The sequence below is a fragment of the Protopterus annectens genome, chromosome 3.part0 (assembly GCF_019279795.1).
Source record: "Protopterus annectens isolate FY-2018-M chromosome 3.part0, PAN1.0, whole genome shotgun sequence".
Classification (NCBI taxonomy): domain Eukaryota; kingdom Metazoa; phylum Chordata; order Ceratodontiformes; family Protopteridae; genus Protopterus; species Protopterus annectens.
Genome location: NC_056731.1, coordinates 912,062,175 through 912,084,665, shown reverse-complemented (window position 1 = coordinate 912,084,665; position 22,491 = coordinate 912,062,175). Strand labels below are relative to the sequence as shown.

The 22,491-nt window shown below is 34.6% G+C and overlaps 1 protein-coding gene across 1 annotated transcript in view; it reads right to left on the bottom strand.

The window, feature by feature from the left end:
* ENOSF1 (enolase superfamily member 1) overlaps positions 1 to 22,491 on the bottom strand; it is an 852,891-nt gene that overhangs the window by 570,280 nt on the left and 260,120 nt on the right. The window contains exon 4 of the mRNA XM_044065235.1: positions 13,888 to 13,974. Within this exon, the coding sequence (XP_043921170.1) occupies positions 13,888 to 13,974 (87 nt within the window). The remainder of the gene's footprint in view (positions 1 to 13,887; positions 13,975 to 22,491) is intronic.

Sequence of the window (22,491 nt, the reverse complement as noted above, 5' to 3'; positions counted from 1 at the left end):
CCAACTGTTCTCAGAAATACTTAACACAGGAAAAACTCTAACAACTGCTAAACTATCTAACTACAAAAATGACACTAATAACAGCTATATAAAGCTATCTAAATATGAAAAACAGCAGAATTTAGCTAAAAAATCAGCAAAATGTGTTAGACTTAGCCACGGCCAAGAAGAAGCACATCTGAACTTGTCGACGTGGCAAAAGAGATCTGGGGATTGTACTGGTGCACCATAGGATACCTACCTAGCCGCAAGCCAACTAGAAGACTTTGAGCTTGTAAAAAGGCTGAGTTGGAGCCGAGGATCGGCTCCAAACCCATGTGTAAGAATGAAGGCGAGATAGGACTACAGAACATCAAAAGCTTAAAAACCTTAGCTTAAAGAGACAACAGTTTAAAAAGTTTAGTACACACTCAAAAAGAAAATGGGATTTTTAAGTGTGGGGTATGTAATGTGGGTAGATACATTTATGAAGGTTCATTTATTATGCTACCACATTTAAATAAGAGAGTGTATGCTGATTACAGATATACCTGTAATTCTAAGGGCATTATATATATCAGCACATGTTCGGGATCTAACACTTTTTATATTGGGGTGACCTGTAGAAAACTAAGTAAAAGGATCAAGGAACATCTTTAAGCTATAAAATCAAAAGATTCAAATAACGCTTTAAACAAGCATTCCATTTCATGCAAAAAGTACAAAAGTTTACATTCCATGTGTTAGAACAATTACAAGAAGATCTTCTGGGTACTAACTATAAGAACTTATTGGGTAAAAAAGAAACAATGTGGCAAATTTTTCTTAATGCAGATGAATTTCCAAGTCTCAGTGAAACTGTTAACATTAAATGCTTTCTAAAAGATAGAAGATTGAAAGTTAATTTTTAAATTTTACTATTCATAGTTTTCTAGATGTATTTTATGTATTTTACCAAAGTTTTTTTTATGTATTTGCATACAAGTTCTTCAGAAGAAGTTTTTCATGAAATGTAATTTCAATCAATGCAATTAACATATTTGAGTGTTTGATTAAAGTTTTTCATTGCTAGAAATTTGTTTAAATATTTTATGCTTGCTACAATTATTTCTGAAGTCGTCTTTGATGATGAAAAGTGGATTAGAAGTCTAGTCAATTAAAAATTCATTATATTGTGTATTGTGATACCACTTACCACAGTTACCACTTACCACAGTTATCTTGTTTTTTGGTTTTATGTATGCGATTTATTTATTTGATTAACGGGAAAGTCTGACTGGGTCCGGGGGACCCATTTTCAGTAGAGTCCCGGGGAGAAAAGCTCCAAAAAGTAAAACACGTTATATGAATACATGTAATAATTTATACAGAACTCAAGAAAATAAAAGTATAAAATGAACATGAGCAAGAACAAAATGAAAATATTAAGTTACAAATGGGAACTATTACAATAATATAATATATTATTATATGAGAAGACAGACTACAAGACAATAATTATATGCTAAAGATAGTGACAATCAGAGAAAAACAGGGTAAAGGATGAGAGAGGAATTTAGAGCAAGTGGGTTAACCGGGTAAAGGATGAGGGAGATACAAGAGCATAAGGAAGGGAGCTAGAATGAGACAAAGAAAGTAGCTGGGGTGTGAAAGGAGTGGGGCACAAAGATAACAGGGAGAATTGTAAGTCTATTACAAATAGTAGTTGGAGAAATAAAAAGGTGTTGAGGACGAAGAAGGGAGCAAGAGAAGGAGCAAAACTTGTGTACAGTGACAACTGAATAAGTAGTATGAGAAGGATATAGTGTCAAGTAGGGTTAGAGCAGTAACAGATCCATGCTTTGCTTAAGTATTCCTTTAAAATGTTTTTAAATGAGAGGAAGTTTATGTTTGTTCTAATGTTTGTGGGAAATTTGTTCCAAGCTTTGCCAGTGGAATAGCAGTATACGGATTTTCCAGCAGTTCTGTTGGGCTTGTGTACAAAAAGTTTTTTGTCTTTGGATCTTAGAAATCTACTGGGGAGATAGGTGAAAAGTACAGATGTTAGTGCAGGACAGGCAGTCAGCCTACAGATAGTGTTGTGGGCTGTTTAGAGCTGTGAGAAGTTGAGTAGTTGTGGAAGCTCCAGCCATTTTAATGACTGGAGTGCAATACAGTGATAAATAGAATATGACGAGTTTGTGGCAATTTTTTCCAATTTTATTATAGCAGGCTTCAAGTTTTGATAAGAGAGAGGTCTGAAGATTAGTAAAAATATTGGCACTATACAAGAGGGAAGGTAATACGTAGGTATTAGCAAGAGCAATTCTAGTGGATTGGTAAGAAAAGGTGAGTGTGTGTAAAGTATACCTAGTTTCTGGTGAGTTTTTTTATGTTATTTTGAATATGGAGGTCGAATTTTAAGTTATCATCAGTAATTACACCTAACAGCTTGGCGTATGGGACAGTTTTAATCAGTAAGTTATTTAGGGAATGAATTTTGAAACTTGTTTTATAATTCCTTTTGTTTTTTTGGGACAAAGAGTAGGAGTTTAGTTTTGTTTGATTGAAAAGCAGTTGAGAGTTAGTTAGGCAGAGTTCAATGGATGAGAAAGCTTCTTGAGTAATTTTTTGAAGTTCAGCTAAGTTATTAGCTGTGTCGATAATAGCTGAATCATCAGCATATTGGATTAAAGAGGCTTGGCAGGTAGATGAATGTACATTGTTTATGAAGATGTTACACAAAAGAGGCCCAAGGATGGATCTCTGGGGTACTCCTGTGATGACTGATAAGAAGGAAGAAAGTGAGTCATGCCATTTTACTGACCACTGTCTGTCTGAAAGGTAACTTGCAAACCATGCAAGGGTGATGGATGTGAGACCAAGTGAGGAGAGTTGCTGTAATATGGGAAACAGTATCAAATGCTTTTGGGAGGTCTAAAAGTACTGTTGATGCAAGCTGACCAGAATCTTTGGCATGATTTATGGTATTCATGAAGGATATTTGGGCAGTTGCAGTAATGTGATTAGGTCTGAAACCATGCTGGGTAGGGGAAAGGAGGTTGGTATGCAGAAGATATTTAATAAGTTGTGTATGGATACAGTTTTCTGATATTTTAGACAACAGTAACCTCCTTTGTGCAGTGGAATAATATAGGGCTTTCTCCATATGCTTGGGACATGAGATTCAGAAATTGACCTGTTGATAAGAATACTGACTGGGTAAGTTATGGCTTCAGTTTTAAACTTGAGATACTCAGCTGGGAAATTATCAGCTGAATTAGTACAAAGTTTGAGTTTTTCTAGAAGTTTTCTTATATGGTTGGTAGGTACAGGGTGAAGTGTAAAGGTAAGAGTAGTAGCAGGAGAGTATTGTGTGACATCAGTAGTAACATTATTTAGAAAAGATGTATTAATAGTAGAGGGTTGTTTGTGAAGATAAGGAGTATGTATTGTTTAACAATAGGTTACACACACTGTCAATGGAGTGAGAGTTAAAGAGGGTGGCAATTTGTACAGGAGATTTATCTGAGAAGGGGCTATGGTTTTGTTTTGTTCCTGGTTTAAGAAGTAAACTGATTGATGACCAGAACTTTTTGGGGTTGTGAGAGTAGTTAGACTGTTGGTAGGTATAGAATTCCTTTTTATCACTTATAATAAGTTTTGTGACTTTATTATGGAGCTTTCGGTAATATAATAAGTTGTCCTGGATTTTATTTTTTTGCCATTCATTCCATGCTTTATTTCGAAAACATTAGTTGCTTGGTAGAACATGTTAGCCATGGGGCATGATTAATTTTAAATTGTTTAGTTTGAGTTGGAGCTAAGCTATTATGTACATTTAAGAATGTGGTACTAAAGTGAATTACAGCTTCATCTAAAAGAAGATTTTTTTAGGGTAGCCCAGTTAATAGATTTTAGTATATATTTATTAAAAATTTTAAATTAAATTTAAAAAAGTTACAAGTTGTCTTGTGTAAGATTTTTTTTGGGAGTATGTTTAGATATTCTGATGGTGTAAGTGTGACAGTGGTCACTTAGCGTGTTGGACAGGGTAACAGTTTGTATAAATTTACTATGGTCAGACACTAGGATCCAATCAGAATGAATCTTTGGTTGTAATTTTTGTCATCTCTTTTAGGGGGTTGTATAATTTGTGTAAAGTTATAGAGATTAATACAGTAAGTAGGCGAGATTGATGTAAGATTTAGCCAATTTGTTAAGTTAACATCACCAAGAATAATAGTTTCATAGGAAATGTTTGTTGCGATCCAATTTAAAATATTTTCAAGTATGGGAATGTTATGTCCTGGGGGAATGTCAATGACTATGCAGAGGAGTTCTTAACAGAAAAGGTCCTGGCCACAAGTCAGGGGAAACCATTAATAAAATGAAATCAGAAAGGACAGATTGGATCTTGTCCAGTGGAGAATGTAGTTAGAGAACCAGTGGCAACTGTTGATGTTTATGGAAAACTAAGAAAAAACAAACAAGCAGGAGGCAGTGATAGTACCATCTGACAATTAAAAAGCATTTGATTTAGTGGACAGAAATACTTAATACAAACCCTAGAGGGACTGGAAGTAGAAACAGATTTATAGGATGGCAAAAGAAATATACATGTAACTCAAAGCAATATTCATGAAGAAAGTCATGAGAATTCAAAGGGAAACAGGAAAATTCAAGGCATAATAAGGACAGGGGTGTATCCCCAGCATTAACCATAACTGCAATGGAGACAGTAGTAAGAAGTGAGAGAAGAGCTGAAAGACATGCTAAGAGGAGAGGGACTACATAAACATATTTGTTGATAACCGCATACCTGGGGCAGAAAAAATAAACAGGGCACTTTAGGTGGTGTTTGCACAGTTTGAAAAGATAAATGTCAGGCCTGGACTATAACCTAACAAAACAGTAATGATAGGAAGCAGGGGCAAAAAGATGGTGGGTATAAAAGGAATGAGGGTAAATTCAGAAGCAAAGTGTCCAGGATTAGAGGTAAGGGATGATAAAGAAAAACTAAAAAAAAAACTAAAAAAGAAGGTAGATAGATATTTGAGGAAAAGAAAAGAAAGGCAAATCCAATAATGAGGAAGATGAATAACATAAAAACTGAAATGAACTCCAGGGTAGATTATGTGTTAAAACACATACCAATGGTGGGAAATAAAAAAAATTAGAGAAATACAAAAGAAACTGTGAAGTGTGCATGGAAAGAAGCCAGCACAGTAGATCACAGATAAGTACACAGGAATGGGATGCAGGGGCACCACACTTGGAAAGATATGCAATAGCACGTAACACTATGCAAAGTGTACAGAAGAGCTTGGAGAGAATAAAAGCAATAAGGGACTGAGCAGGAACATGGGAATACAGGAAGAAAATGGAACAGGAAATAATAATGAAGTCAAAAGGGTTGTGGAAATTTCATCAGGTAATGGAAAAGGATGTGGAGGGAAAAACAAGAATAAAAATGGACAGGAAAACAAAGAAACTTTGTAAGGCAGAGAAGACGAAATGGCTACAGCTGAGGACAAAAGTATAATGTAAGAGATATGGACAAACATAGGGAAAGTAAAAAAAAAGTTATGAGACAGTGCCAATATAATGGAAAATTGGAAAAGAAGGAGAACAGAGGCATGATCTACAAAAACATGGGAAAGAAGAAAGAAAGATTAAGAAGAAATTAAGAGAAACATGAGAATGAGAGAAGAGATGGGAAGGATTCAAAGAAGACTTTGAATCCTACAACCAGTGTAAAAACAGCAACTTAAAAATTCTTCACAAATGTTTTCATATGTCTTAAAACCTGTGAAAAGAAGGAAAAACGAAAGGCAACAAAGGAAAAAGAGAGAGGGGGTGCTATACAATGTTCCAAGACTGACAGCCAGTGAATATGACACTTGGCAAATGCAGAATGGGATGGAAGACAGAGGAAGAAACACAAGGAACAGATGAAAGCTATGTTCATTTGGCCTGGATAAGGGATAAGGGGCAATAAAGTACTGACAATGGAATAACAGAAGGGATACTGGATGCACTGGAAGGTTAAAAGCTACATAGCTAGAAACTACAAAGGGGAAGGGAGAAAAATACAACGTGAAATGAACAATATAGCTACCAAAAGGGGAAGTTATTACTGAAATGAGATAGAGGGGAGGAAAGGCTGAAGTGTGAATAGGCTGATGTAAGAAAAGGTATAAAAAAACCCAGAAGGGAGGGCAATGTATAGTAATATGTTGCATATTCTCAACTGTAAAAACAGACAGAATAGGTGTATCAGATGGAATGCACATGTATATGATTTTTGTTTTACCATCTTTTTATTTCAATGAAAATATTACAGGAACAAAGCCACAACTACAGTCCAGATGACATGAGGAAATTGACTCTAAACATTAAATTATAAAGAGCTGTAATACTTTTGCACAACTAGCTGATGCAGATAAACAGCATGAAAACACTAGAAACAAGCTGTCTCTGCTCATATTACAATGATGATAATGGATATTAGTAACAACAGTGGGACAAAATTAGAGATCATCTTTAAAAGGCAAAAATTTTAGAAAACAGTATGGTGGAAGTCCTACTACCCAGAAATGGCAAGTTCTGTCTGCAAAATCCGCTGACAGATAAAGATGTCCAACTTGTGGCAGCACCAGTGGAGTATGTCATTCTGTCCAGGGCCCAAAAATTTAAAAGATGTGGATATAAAGGCAGTCATTATGATGGTAAGGGAATACTGCTGCCTAAACAAGTAACCACTACGAATCAACAGTTACTGGTCACCCAGCATTCTGCTGACCACACTGGCTGCTGTCCAGAAAAGACAGAAGGGACATAAGTGTGCATTTAAATATTTCTGAGATACAACTGACACTTAAAAATTCATCTGATGTGCACTTGGTCTTGTGCAGTACCTTTTGCAGGGGTCTGGGAGGTGAGCTTGCTCAGATGTGTTGGGCATATGGAGATAGCTGATTCTAGGGGTGTTTTGAGTTGCCAGAACGTGCTACAGAGTCATCAGATTTCCTTCATGGAAATATCTGTGGGATTGGAAAGTGTGTTGAGTGGTTCACTGGCAGAGTGGCCACTGCATGGAACAGGCTGGTAAAATGGAACAGGACAAATATTGGTTTGGATATTTTAAGAACAGCCTGAAAACACACCACATGACCTAGTGAATGGTATTCTGGCAAAACTGGATGGGCATTGTTGCCCGTGCTTGAAGTACTGATATGTGTGTATGTAAGGATGGAAATATATTTATAACAAATAAGAAACTAGAAAGGTCTCAAAATTTAAAGTTTATGGACTGTATAAACATGCTTGGAAGGAGCTAATAATAAGAATAAACATTACAGCTTGTGGTCTGGTCTCTCAAATAGCTAAGCAACAGCCAAAAAAAAAAAAATCACACACACAATAGTTATGTAATGTACGATTTTAGTAAATCTAGACATAAAATATAAAATTCTCATATAAGATAAACCAGTCTGCTGAATATAGATATTAAAGACAGGATTTAATAACATGGGCTTATGTATAATAACACTACTGTCTTAACTTGTCATAAATGACATACACTACATTGAACATCAAGGGGAAGCATGATGACTTTCTTATATAAGTAAATATTTATAACAAGTCATGTAATTGCTTTAACTTGAATTGTGGTTTTGTAATACATCTTGACCATACATAACACTTAAGCTGTTACCAAGGTAACTAATGTTTTATACATGACATCAAACTGACAAAGTTGTTCAAGGAAAACAATACAAGCCTGAACTAGGAATGTCACAGAATGTAACAATCACATTCTGAACAAATAGTATTAAATTGACAATAATTACTCAGTTTAACATTTACTGATTATACAAAATATAATGTTGCCATTTAAATCTAAAAACTTTAAGTATATACCATAAAATGGCAATTTATGAATATGGAAAGGGAACTTGTAATCATTAATCATAATAAGTGAATTTGTTGTTTTTAACCTATAATTTAACTCATTTTATAATAAGAAATGACAGATATGAAAATCCTTATGTGTAGGAAATGGGGAGGGGATGCACTGACAATTAAAATGCACTAACTTTCATCAATGTTTACATAAAACAAACTTGATGCTTTAAGTAAGTTAGCAACAAACAAAGTGATTACTTAACTGCTGGCAAACAATGACATATAACTTCTGATATATCTAGTAAAATACAATGTATTATAAACATTAGGTATAAATATTACTACCATCTATATTAAGTAATACTTTCTGAAAGACTTCATCAATAAGGGTGAATATGTTAAATAACTGTGTGCTATAATCTTTTACTGAGGTTTTATATATGATACATCCTACTTTACTATGACTGAATTGCTTGTCATCTGTCTTTCATGTAAATATTAACTGTTTATACAATAAGTAGACATTTATATTGTATAAGAATTCTGTCTAATCTACAACAGTGCTACATCTGTTCAAAATAATATAAATATTGCTTATTCATATTACAAATATTATCCATATGATAATTGAATTTATGGAGCTCAGATGTTCTGGATTGTCAAGGTATGAGTGATAATCTGATGGGCTTAGGTTTATCCATCAGATTAGGAATGATCTTCATTCCATGGCTAGTGCAGATCTTAGTTTTGTTAACATTTATTAGTTTAAGTTTGTTATTTCACAAAAACATAGTTAGCATGCCTGACCAAAACATTGCTTTATTGGTAAACACTCAAAGTATAAAACTGATAATTTCCTTTAAAAGCTCAAACATATACTTTATAGTTATCAGATGAAAATGTTTAATAGTCACAATAAAACAAAAAACATAGTCTAAATAACCTAAGATGGATTTAACTTCATCTTTAAATACCAATGGCTTAAACAATGCTAGCAAGAGATCAAATCTACTGAAATATTTAAAACTGAACTAAGCACAAATTGTCTTCCTTCAAGAATTCCATTTCAAAACAAATGACAATTACAAATGGAATCCTAAGGAATATATGACATTGGCACAATCCACTTATAAGAGAAAGACAAAAGGGGTAACAATTTTATGGAAAACAAATGTGATTAATCCAGAAATCATTTATAAGTATGAAGATAAAGAAGGCCATATAGCATTAGTAATAGTTAAATATAATAACAGAATATGGACCCTAGCCAATCTATACTGGTTCCCAGGCACTGGATCAGGAACTGTTAAAAAACACTTGGATTTCCTTTCAATTAATTATAAAGGCAACTTAATATTAGGAGGAGATTTTAACTGTATATTTGATATTTCTGAAACTATAAATAAAAAACTGCTGCATACATCTGCTGTATCAAAAGCTTTAAACAAGTGGGTAGAATCATTTCATCTTGTAGATACTTTCAAATTTAAAGAAGATAAATCTTTATTGTTTTCCATTCAAGATCACAGATTTGGTACCCATACTAGAATAGATAAAATATTTGCTGCCCATGACATGCACTCTAAAATCATTAATTTCTCAATCACTCCCTGCCCCTTTTCAGATCACAATTCATTGATACTAAAACTTCAAAATGGGTACAAACCATTAATCTTTAACTCCAGAATTCCAGCATATATAACTAAAATTAAAGAGTTCAAACCATGGTTATTATCTGAATTACAGTTCTTCTTAGATACTAATTATAACACAGAGATAAATAAAATAATGATATATAACTCATTAAAAGTTTACATATATGGTAAAACCCTAACTTGGTATAAAAAAAAATCAGAGAATGGGATTCTGAATTATTAGATCTACAATCCAAGCTTTTGTGAGTAAAAGTTGAAAAAAAAATAAAAATCATTTGGAGATGAAAAAGAAAGTAGAAGTATTAAACAATAAATACAACGAAATTCTAACACATAAAACTAGTTTAGATTTAGAAAACTAAAAATTAATACCTTGGCCACTTCTCCTAAATATCTACATAATTTATCCACAAGAATCAGAATACAATCAAAAGCTAATAACATTAAAAGTATCTTCCGTGTAAAGAAAGGGAAAAATATCTCGGATATAGGTGACATTCTTGATGTCTACAGAAATCACAATATGGAACATTTCCAAAAAGAAAATATACATATAGATCAATTAAATCTAGATGAAAAATGTTCTAATAAAAAAAAATACCAGAAAAATTAAAACTAGATCTGCAAGCACCCATATCCTACAAAAAAATTACGGATATAATAAAAGTGGGTAAAATAATAAAGCTCCAGGTATAGACAGCATAATTATGGAAATATATAAATGTTTTCCTTCAAAGATACTATCCCTCTTCCATAAAACTCTATTAGAAATTCAGTCACAAGCTTTAATACCACCCTCTTGGAGATATTCCTTAATCACACCAATCCTAAAGGAAAACAAATCCCCAAACGTCTGTACCTCATATAGACCTAGATCATTATTAAATACTGACTATAAGATATTTATGACAATATTAACTAAGAGAATGAAAATACCACTATCCAAATCAATAAATAATGATAAAACTGACACACACATGACAATATTAATAGGATAATTTCTCTTGTAGATTATGTTAATAATGAAAATAAAGAAACACTCATAACTGGCTTAGATATAGAGAAAGCCATTGATTCCCTAGATGGGGACTATTTATTAAAAATTCTGGTGTTATTTGAATTTCCTCCTTCCTTTGTTCATCTACTAAATAATATATATACAAATAATTTAGTATATGTTAAGCTAGGTCCTTTCACCTATGAATCTATACATATAACAAAGGGTACTAAACAAGGATATCCCATGTCACCGATTCTATTTGCTTTGGCTATTGAAAAAGTATTGGCAGATTCAACACGTAACATTACAAAAATCAAAGGAGTAGATGCTTATGAACAATACAATTCTAAAGCTATGCTCTTTGCTGATGACATATTATTAACATTATCCAATGCAAAAGAGACATTGGAAGAATTAGATATTTTAATTGACACATTTTACAGGACTTCAGGACTCCATTTCAATAAATCAAAATCAATTTTTTTATTTTTAAATAAAAAACAAAAATAATTGCAGACAAAGGGGGAATCACATTATAGGGAAACAAGAATCTACCCTAAAATATATAGGAACTGAGTTATGCAAGGGTAATAATGAATCAGTCTCAAAAAACTACAATAATATCATCAATACAATTAAAATTTCTGTGGAAAAGTGGAACAGAATAATATTAACATTTGAAGATAGACTACAGTTAATAAAAAAATGCTTTTACTACCCAAGATTCTATATATAGCTTTGGCAATACAACTGTTAGCAGAAAGGAATATAATCAAAGAAATAAACTCATGCCTAATAAAATTTTTATGGTTTCCCAAAAGAAACAGAATAGCTTTAATACATCATATCAGACCATGGAAACAGGGAGGATTAAACTTTCCTGATATAGAAACATATATAAAAGCATCAATATCTAAAACAATCTCAGATTGGATAATTCCAAATTATTCTGCAAATTCGAAAGAATTACCAATTGTAATATCAATAAATTAATTTGATTTACAAAAAAAAATTTCAAACATAAAACAATTTGCCATGGCACATATTATGTATTAGTATGCAATATAACATAACTAAGCCCACTAAAACTCGTATGATTAATTATTACATTGACTCATTTAGCAAAATTATTAATGCAAATATAGATTTAAAAATCTGGTTTGATCTTTTAACACCATTCATAGTTACAAAGAGCTATCTACATAAAATATACAGAGAAATAATAAATTCCTGAAAACAGAAAGAATTTGTTTGTTGGTTTCAATGTATCAAAGAACTTGTTAAATGTGGATGAACTAGAAGGTATTATAGGGGCTACACCATCTCTTACCTTTAAAAACAACATGTCATTAAAAAGACAGTTGTGCTACAAAGAAGTTAGATGGCGACCACTATGCAAGGTCTGATAGGCTAGGTATCTTTCCGTGTAGAAGGTGTACAGCCTGCCCCTTCATATTTGGAAGGGGGGGCAGTATACACACCCGACTAGAAAGTTCAGCATTGATACACACTTTCATACAGACTGTCATAGTAAGAATGTTGTATATTTTGGTCTCTGTACAAAATGCCCAGCCTACTATGTACACAAAACTAATCGGCTGCTCAAAGATAGAGTCCTAGAACATGTAAGGGACATTAAAAATAAAAAAGAGACAAGTGTGTTAGTGATGCATGTTATAAAGAAGGGAGCCACACACACCTTCAAATTTCTAGTGTTACACATTATACAAGAAAATAAAAGAGGTGGGAACATGAACAATAAAACCGAAGCCTCAGAACAAGAATGGATAATTAGATTTCAGGCTGACTGACCACCTGGACTAAATAGTAAGGTTTCACTGAAACCTTTTCTCAGGAACAGGGCTTTGAAACATTGATTATTATGTTTAGTCACATCTTTTAACATCTATACATATATTCTGCAGTTTTAACACTATCTAACTCTATAGAGCAAGCTTTTACAGTTTTTACATACATTTTTAGTCCATTATTTATATGATTTGATTGTTTACATAGTGTATGTCTTTTTAATTTTTATTTTCAAGATACTGTCAACTGAATGGATTTGACACAGATGTATCGCTTTTTAAACAAGAGCAGCAGTTACTGTAGTATGTCTGAGAAAGCAGAGAGGACTCTATGAAAGCGCTCACATGTTTTATATATTTTTACTATTTTTTATTAAAGTGTTGTTTTGCCGTGTGTATTCCAACGAGTTGGTGGCTTTTTTGAAACAATAGAAACAACATACAAAATTCCCCAACAAGATTGGCTAACTATGCAAAGCATTCTGATGTATTCGCAAGATTTATGCAGAATAATTAGTAATTCTTCATTTAAAGAAATACCTAAACTTACGAAATACCTGTATGAAATCATATATAATGATTATGACATGGGAAACAGTATTTCGAAATTTTACAAGATATTGATAAATTATAAAACAACAGCCAAACCCTCATATTGGAATTATATAACAAAATGGCACTCATTACAGCTAACTGAAGAAATTAAGTTGAATATTTTATTATCAATAACACATACATCCTTTACACAATACTGGAAAGTTTTTAATTGGAAATGCTTGCACAGAGCATTAACTCTACATAGAATTATTAAAATTAATTCTTCCACAAAGGGAACATGTTGGAGGTGTGAGCAAATACACAATGCAGATTGGAATCACATTTCTTCCGACTGTGTTAAAATTAAGCCATTTTGGAATAGTATTAAAAACTTTTTACAAGCTTTATTTAATGAATTGTTTAACTTATCTAAAGCTCTAATATTAGTAAATGTGTACAAAGGTCCTCATTTGAATGAGACAAATATGTATCTAGTATGGACAATACTTGCAATCTCAAGGAAGTGTATAACAAGAAGATGGAATAACAACACAATACCAATGTTGGAAGACTTCTACAGCCTACTGAAGACCACAGCATTGCTGGGCATTAAAATTAAAGAATTAAGGATTCATCCTAAGCCATTTAACAATCTATGGAAAAAAGTCTTATCACTGATTGACACTTTACAATAACTGAACAGATACACTCTGATAACTGGATTCTTATACCTATAAAGTAATTGTATAGATTGAGCTCTGTTATAGTGTCAGGCTGATGTAAATAGTGTACATAGTTATTAAGATGTTATATACAAGTACGGTGGAATTTATTCAACTGTATTTGAAAAAACAAAAAAAATTTTGAGGAAAAAAAATTCATCTGATGTAAACCAAAAACTCCACCACTGTACATGATAGTTGTTTAATCAACATGTTTTACTGATATCTTCCTAATAAAAAGCAAACATTAAATCAGACTACACATTATCATGAAAAAGAACTTATTACTAGATTACCTTGCCTTCTTGTTTTGCCACCAGATCCCAGACAGCATTCAAAACAGCTGCTGTAGCCAAATGTATGACTCCTTTTTCAGGGCCAATCTGTTAAAAGAATGGAAAGTTCAATTATTTATAAACTCGATGCAGAGTTTTCACACATGTAGTACAACTGTGCTCTAAAAGACTTTCCTACAAAGTCCAGATCACTAGTTTTAGGAAATCACATTCTTCAACTCAGCTGGTTATAGAGATGCTGAAAGAGTTAATTTCAGTGATGAATGCCTTCATGTCATACCTTGTTTGGCTCTGTAACAACTACCAGTACTATAAAAGATTGTCATTACATTTTTATCTGTCGATGTACTGGTCACCTGCCTTATCCTCACCCCACCTCCTAAAGAAATTAACATCACTGTTCTACTTTCCTTCAGGGTCTGGTGTGTGCAACACAAAAATGTTTTAAAAATAACATTTGTGCATGTTTTTATCAACCAGAAGTTGTGGACAATATCAATAAAGAGTTGAAGGAATTTATCTGTGAGGGGAAGAAGGCAAAGAGTCAAGTGGGTTAAGTTGATATTTCTAACAGAACAAGGTGGTGTAAGACTACCTGATTTAAAGGGATATTTCAGAGCTACACAGTTAAGGCAGAAAGCTACAACAAACTGGAAAATGATGATGATGTAATAGGGAGGAATTCAAGAAATGAGGAGATAGTGGGATTTATGGATGCAGATCATTAAGGAGAACAATAAGAGACATACAGAATATTATATTCATGAAGTAGCAGAAAGCATTCTAACAACTAAGCCGATGCAGGAATGGAGAAAGGAGATTTTGACTGTAGGGATGGCTGCAATTTGGAGTACTGAGAATAAGCATGAGGGGGCTTAAATTTATTGGACAAAACTGGAAAAATAAAGTATTGGCAGCAAATAACTAGAGAGGGAAAGGTAAAAGAATGGTGAAAAGCCAAGAAGACATTTGGACTGCAGGCTAGAGACAGGTTCATATTATGTTATCGAAAAATAAAGTAATCGAATGCTCAGAACTTCGAAACGGCTGCATATCAAAGCTTTTATTGTGGGGGGGGTGCAGCCCCTGCTAAATATATATTCCAACTCCGAGATCGCACTACAGTGAGGAAAGGGCAAAAACCCCAATCTTCACTGTACTGCAATCCCACAATGTGATCTTCGAAATGTGGCTTTTTCGAAGTTCTGAGCGTCGATTACGTTATTTTTTGATAACATAATAGGAACCCGCTAGAGACTGCCCTCTCTGTCAGGGATTGACATTAGAGTATAAACAAATAGAAAGGGATAAGGCAATCCTAAGTGAAAGACCTGTTCTGGTAAAGTTTTTAGTTGAATCTGGAACAAAAGCTGCTGTTTAAAAAGGGGATAATTAGTAGGATATATAAAATATTACACAATCACTATAGGAATTAATCAGAGGAAGTTAGAGGACATTGGAAAGAGAGAATGAATAAACAATTCACAAGGAAACAATGGGAGGGCATTATGTACTGCTTCCAAGTATGTAACAAAGTCTAGAAGATGTAAGATTTTTGGACATGTTTGCACAGGTATTTTTATTCTCCAAACAGGCTTCAGATATGTTTCCTAAGGTAGACTTCACATGTTGCAGGTGTGATGGGGAAGAAAGAGGTAACTGGGAACGTATATTTTGGGAGTATAATGAGTTGGCAGATTTCAAAAATTCCCTGCAGAATACTCTATCAGAAACACCGGGTGAGCAAATAGGTGCATCAAAGAAAATTATTTCTTTAATCTAGGACACAAGAATTGAATTGACTAGCCATAGGAAGCTCTTGCCAAGTTTAATTCTAGTTGCTGCCAAAAAAGTAATTACAGCAAAATGGAAATGAAAGTCTGAATCAATTTTATTTTAAGTACTGAATCTTGTAACAGAGATAAAAGAACTGGAAATGGGATCTTTATTAAGGGGCAGAAGCAAATTACATAGGAAAAACAAAGCGGAAATTGTGGGGAAATACATGCAGAGTAATGTTTTCAAGGAGAGGTGAGATTTAAGAGAAAGCAGGAACTGAGTGACTTGTAATGTTGGATTAATGACAATTGTACAAAAAAAATTGTGATGTATAATGTTTGTAACTTGGAACATGTTAACATAGTTGATTTTCTTTTATATTCATTTTTATTTCTTAAGTATCAATTTAATAAATGTGTTTAAAAAGTTTAATTTCTTGCATCTACAGACAGCTTGTCTCCAAGGAAAAGTACTCAGCAATTAATCTTTTGTCATTGTCACGCAGAACAAAATGTACAGTTGTCTTCACATGCAGACTTCTTCACTCCCACTGAATATTTGCTGATGGAAAAAAAACAAGCCAATATCTTAGCAGATGTAAGAAACTTAGCATTTTCCACGGCTTTCATCATTTTGTCTTATTTTTAAAGTCTACTTGCTTACAAAAAACACCTGTTTATAGCTTAAGCAAAGGGCATTCATCTAGAGATTCACCTTTGTAAAAATAAGAGAAAACATCTTAATTCTACATACAATCAGTGCATTTTATACCCCGCCCCACCTCAGCAGCCCAAGATCATAACATATTAATATTAAACTTGCTTTTGTCCAACCTTTCTTCTCTTCTTATACTGCAAAACTCAGATTTCTTACAACTAAAAAGTACTTTAATGTAATATAATTAACACATACCTCTGTCAGTGAAAAGACCCTCCATATTTAAAATATCCCTGACTATACATTAACTGCTTTACTATGTATAGCATGCAGTTTATATCATGAATAGTTTTATACAAATACTAATATGGACAAAATTTGTTTTAGTTACAGTTATTGTTTTTCTCCTTTTAGTGTACTTCTAAATATTAATGACAAAGTGGGCTACATGCTTTGCAGACCACCCACAAGTTTAACAAAGTAAGCAAAGTCCAGTCTTTTTCAGGTATTTCTTGCAAAGCAATATTTCACAAATGTGAGTGATGCTTTATAATCTCTCAATTATTCTCTAATTTTAGTGTTCCTGATCATCTTCATGTTCATATCCATTCCTCAGACTCTGGTTCAAGTCCAAAGTACTCCTAACTCTTCTAGTCAACTGCTGTGCTTCTGTCTCAAGCATTTTCCTTTGGAACACTGGAAAAGGTATCACTGGCAAAGTCTATGAAGTTTACTGTCAGAAGAATGAGAAATAAGAGTCCCTTTCTGCTTGCAGCCTCACTTTATGTTGGATAAATATTTTTATATCCACCTTAGCCTGTTCTGCATCAAAAACGTCTTTGATCCTCCAGGAAAAATACTCTGAAGACAGTTGGATACAGCACTTTGAATCTCACACCTACTTCTCAACATTCTCTTACTGCTGGGATAAATTTCCTTCTCTTCTACCTGGTACACACAAGCACTCTACTGTCACCTATGTTTAATACTTGCCCTTCTGACACAGTTTTGTCAGGATTAACTCTTTCTGCTGGTATGAATGCATCTTTACTAATATAGGTCATGGCTGGCTTCTCATTCCCAGGTTTGGGGTATAAACTTGATATGCCCTTTCAACTAACAAACCCTGCCATGGAACACCAGTCCAGTTATTAATTTCTGCTTTCATAAAATTAATACATTCTTTCCCTTCTAACTTCTATGGTACAGCAGAAAATCCGAGGTTTTCTCTATGTGCTCTGTCTTCTAACTCTATTTTTTGAAACCGCTCTTCTTGAGAAGCCTCATACTCAGCCAGCACTTTGTTCGTTTCAGCTTCTGATTTTTTGCATTTTTATCATTTCACTTGAACAGTTAAAGTTTCTTCCATTTTTCAACCTTTTGAGTTGATATATTTATCCAATTTTTCATGTATTTTAATCACCTCTGAGCACATTTGATTTATTTTTTTTACTCTAGTCTAAACCATTGGAAGCCCTCTCTTGAACCAAATTTGAAGCCTGAACTTCTTTTTGATGACCAACTGCAGAGTCTTTCCCAGACAGCGTTTTCCCTTCACCTTTTCTTGTTCATTTTTTCAGGTTTTTTAATTTCTTTATTGCTGGCATCCAGGCAGTGTGTTACTAACCAGTAAATATTTTTTACCTAGTAAACAGTCTCAAAGGCACTCCTTTTCATAGTTTCTCTTTTTAAACTGGGAGAGCCAAAGTTAAGCTGTTGATCAGTGTACAGCCATCCTGGAAATTACATGGACAGCAGAAATGTTATCAGCAAAAGTGAGGATGCATACCTTGCAGGAGGGGATGCAAACTGATACAAAATATTATTGTAAAATGGTGCATCCGTCATGGTGCATGCCAGGTCTGCTACATTCACTCCATTTCTGTGAACCAGTACACATGGCTTCATACTCCAATTGTCCTTCAATAGCCTAATTAGGGGGTATGCTGATCATTGATGTCAACAAGCAGCAATTCAGGACACAGAGGCTGCAAATGAAAAGGGAGTTTTGTAAACACCCTTTTTGCATTATCACTTGTGACACAGGCAAATTTACATTGATATAAAAGTAAAGTACAGTTGTGTACACTTACCATAAATAACAAAAACAAACCCAACTGCAGCAACCAAACAAAACTGTAAAATTCCCCAAAGCAGGCAGAAGACAGCTCGATATGCAACTAAATCCAAAAACTTGATGAACCAGCAAGTAATCGTACCAAAAAACTTTATTGCAGAGAAAGAAAGTTCACGCTTTCACAGTAATACCATACCGCTTCTTCAGACAAACATGAATGGGGGACAGAATAACTTGTATACAAATGACATCATCTCAAACAGCTTAACAGCCAATAAAACAAACATTCATGCAGCCACATTCTCAGCTTAAAGGCATATGAAGTAGATAATATTTACTGGCATAAAATCTGATAAAAAATAATAATAAAAACATTAACACAAATAAACAAAACATGAAAAATATTCATAAATATATAAACAAACAACAATAAATGCCCTACAGCCATTTATTCCTTAATACAGGCTTAATGGGGACATGATCATTCAACCCCATAGCTAGGTGTGCCCCCAATCTCAAGATCCATTGCAACTCAACCACTTCAGTACGAGTCACTATATCACCACCTCACAGACCTGGGCTGATCACACATAATACCTGGAAGACAAAGTTGTGTTCAGGGCCAGTAGACAAAACCTGTTTCGCTAAGGCACTAAAATCATATTGCCTCTTCATGCAATACACATGGTCCCTAATTCTTTCTTTTAAGCTCCTGTTCATCTTACCAACGTAGAATTTATAACAGCACTGACAATGTGCTAAATAAACCACATTCCTGGTGGAGCAATCAGCAGATGTCCTCAACTTCCACAAGTAGCCCATGACGGGGTGCCTAAAGAACCTAGACACATCTATAAACTGACAAAAAATTACATTTATGACATTTAGATATACCCATCAAAACTTGGGATCCAGACATAACATGTCTAGGAAAACATAACTGATGCCTTAAATTACTGTGGTTCTTGTATACAAATCTAGGGCCATCTGCTAATATATCAGAACATCTGTTGTCAGTCTGTAAAATATGCCAGTTCCTGATAACTATATCTTTCACCACATTTACACCATGGGAAAATTTCAAAACAATGGGAGGACAACAATACCTATAAGGTAATCTGATTAACTGCCTATACAAAGCAGAAAAATATGGATATGCTCTACTATCACGCTCGTTGGTTATTCTGGCACAAGCTTGATCAACTTCAACTTGGGTGTAACCCCTGATGGCAAACTCTTTCTTCAAATCTGACAAACTTCCTTCAAAGTCAGAAGTAGTACATGACAACCTCGAGACCCTGAAGGCTTGACCTCTCACAATGTTCCCAAATATATGTTGTGGATGCATAATCCACCTATGGAGATATGACTATCTATAACAGTCCTTCCTATGCATCCTGGTCAGCATTTTGCCATTCTCCAGCCGGATGTTCACATCCAAGAAATCAACAGCGACTTGGGAACAAGTGAGGGTAAATGTCAAAAAAATACTATTATTTAAAGAATGAAAAAACAAGTCAAGCTCTTGCTTGTTGTCTTTCCAACCAATTAACATATCAACAAAATGTCTATATATGGCAATTTGACCTCTATGTTGTCCCAATACATGATGGAATTCCCATTCCGACATTACCAAATTGGCGTAAGAATTAGCGCAGCTGGTCCCCATAGCCACGCCAGATTGTTGCCAGTAACATTTATCCTGAAACATAAAGATATTGTGTTCAAGGACCAGCTCTAGAAGCATGCACAGGAAGTCAATAAGCTTTGTGTCAAATTTATTACTCCTAGCCAAAACTGCCTTAACCATACTTATGCCTTCCTGGTTAGGAATGCACATAAACATGGATACAACATCTATCGTCACTAAAAATTTAATATCCGAAACATCCCCCTCACTGGTCACATTATATAAATCTCTCAAAGTTTTCAGTATCTTTCAATACAATTTCCACTCATATCAAGAGCTATTCGAATTTGTTTGTCCAAATAAATGGACATAGCCTGAGTCAACTAACCACTCCCAGCTACAATCGGTCTAAACTGTGGGAGTGGAGGGTGTTTGTGAATTTTGGGTAAGCCATGAATCCGAGGAATAACAGGAAATTCAGTAATAAAGTAATCAAATAATTCCTTGGTAAGTAGACCTAGATTAAAGCATTCAAGTAAACATTTACCTATTCTGTTCTTCATCACACTCACAATATCATCTTCCACACTAATATATGTATTAGTATCAGACAACACCTGATTCATCATATCATAATAATATCCAGAATCTAAAATCACTACACAGCTGCCTTTGTCTGCCAGGTGGATAGCTATATTTTAATTCTTAATCAAATCATTCAAGGCTTGTTCAAATCTAGTCAGATTATTACAGCTTGTCATCTGTATTCTATTAATGACTTGATATATTTCTTTCTCACAAACTGCGAGGAAGACATTAAGTGCTGGTGTAAAAGCTGGTGTAAAAACACTGGGTTTCCTAAAAACCTTAAATTCAGTATCCTGCCTCTCAGAAATATTAGGTCCATCATCAAAAAACATACGTAAAGACAAATTATGTGCAAACAACCGTAAATTAATCATACAGTCAACAAAATCCACTTTAGCTGCGGGTATAAATGATAACCCTTTTGACAATACTGACAATTCATGCTGTGTTAAAACATATCTGGAAATATTCCAAACTAAGTTGTGGCTCCATAAATGTAGTTGTTCGAGTGTATTCACTGTTGCAGTTATTACATTTGGGTTATCTGCTTGTAGGTAGCCCTCAGTTGGCCTGATTATCAAAGTCTTGGGTCCTGCGTCGATTGCGGTCTCATCTTCCATGATGTCAGGTAGTCAGGGGTATAAAGCATGCAGCCAATGCCATTACATCAGTTTTTCTTGCCCCAGATGTCAGGTGCCCCCATAATGGGAAGCAATTATATACAAGGTTACACCTCCAACAAAAGGCAAATACACCAGAAAGCTTTAAGCATAGTAAGCAAAAATAGAGGTATAGTCAATAGAAGTCAGGGGGCTGGAGGGAGGGTAACCAGGAATGCAACAGTGAAGACACTTGAACATCTAGATTTATGGTAAGTGTACACAACTGTACTATGCTCTTCATGTTTCATTGCTGCAGTCATTACATTTGGGTAGATTCCCAAAGCTAAGGAAGGGAGGAGGCAATTAGATAGCATTACGACCAGCTATAAGGCCCTGCAAGGCTGAAGTGGCAAAACCAGCTCTGGAATTAGAAAAAATTGGCAAGTGGTAATGCTTGGTGAAGGTATGTACAGAACTCCAGGTAGCAGCTTCTAGAATGTCCCTGGTAGGGATACCTCTGAGAAAGGCTATAGAGGTAGATGCTGCCCTGGTTGAATGTGGTCTTATCCCCTGTGGCGTAGGTTTTCCATGGTGCTTGTAGTAGAAATGAATGCAATGGCCTATCCACTTAGAAATGGTTTGCTTTGAAATGGCCTTCCCCTCTGCCCCTGCATCAAATGTAACCAGCAGCTGTTCAGATTTCCTGAGAGGCTTAGTCCTGTCCAAGTAAAATCTAAGTTGTCTGTGCATGTCCAAGGAGTGCAGTATTCGTTCTCCTTTGTTCTATGGATTAGAAAAGAAGGTTAGCAAATGAATGGACTGATTAAGGGCCCCATTGGATACCACCTTGGGCATAAAGGAGAGATTGGTCCTGAGGGATACCCTGTCTGCATGAAAGATGATGAAAGGCTCCACTGCTATGAGGGCCAGTAATTCAGCCACCCTTCTTGCTGAGGTGATGGCTAGAAGGAAGGCTGTTTTCCAGGAAAGGAATTTCAACTCTGCATTTGCAGCTGGCTCAAAGGGAGGTAGAGTGAGCTTTTCCAATACAAAGTTAAGGTCCCAGGCTGGAGTAGGGGCTCTCCTGGGTGGTCTTAAGTTTTTGGCCCCTCTGAGGAATTGCTTCAGCAATGGATGAGAAGGGGTGGCTTTGTATTATAATGAGCTGAAATGGCTGAGGCATGAATTTTGATGGAAGAAAAGAAAATACCCTTGTGAAGCATCTCAGTTAAGTATTGAAGAATGTATGGTAAATTGGGCCCAGTTGTGTC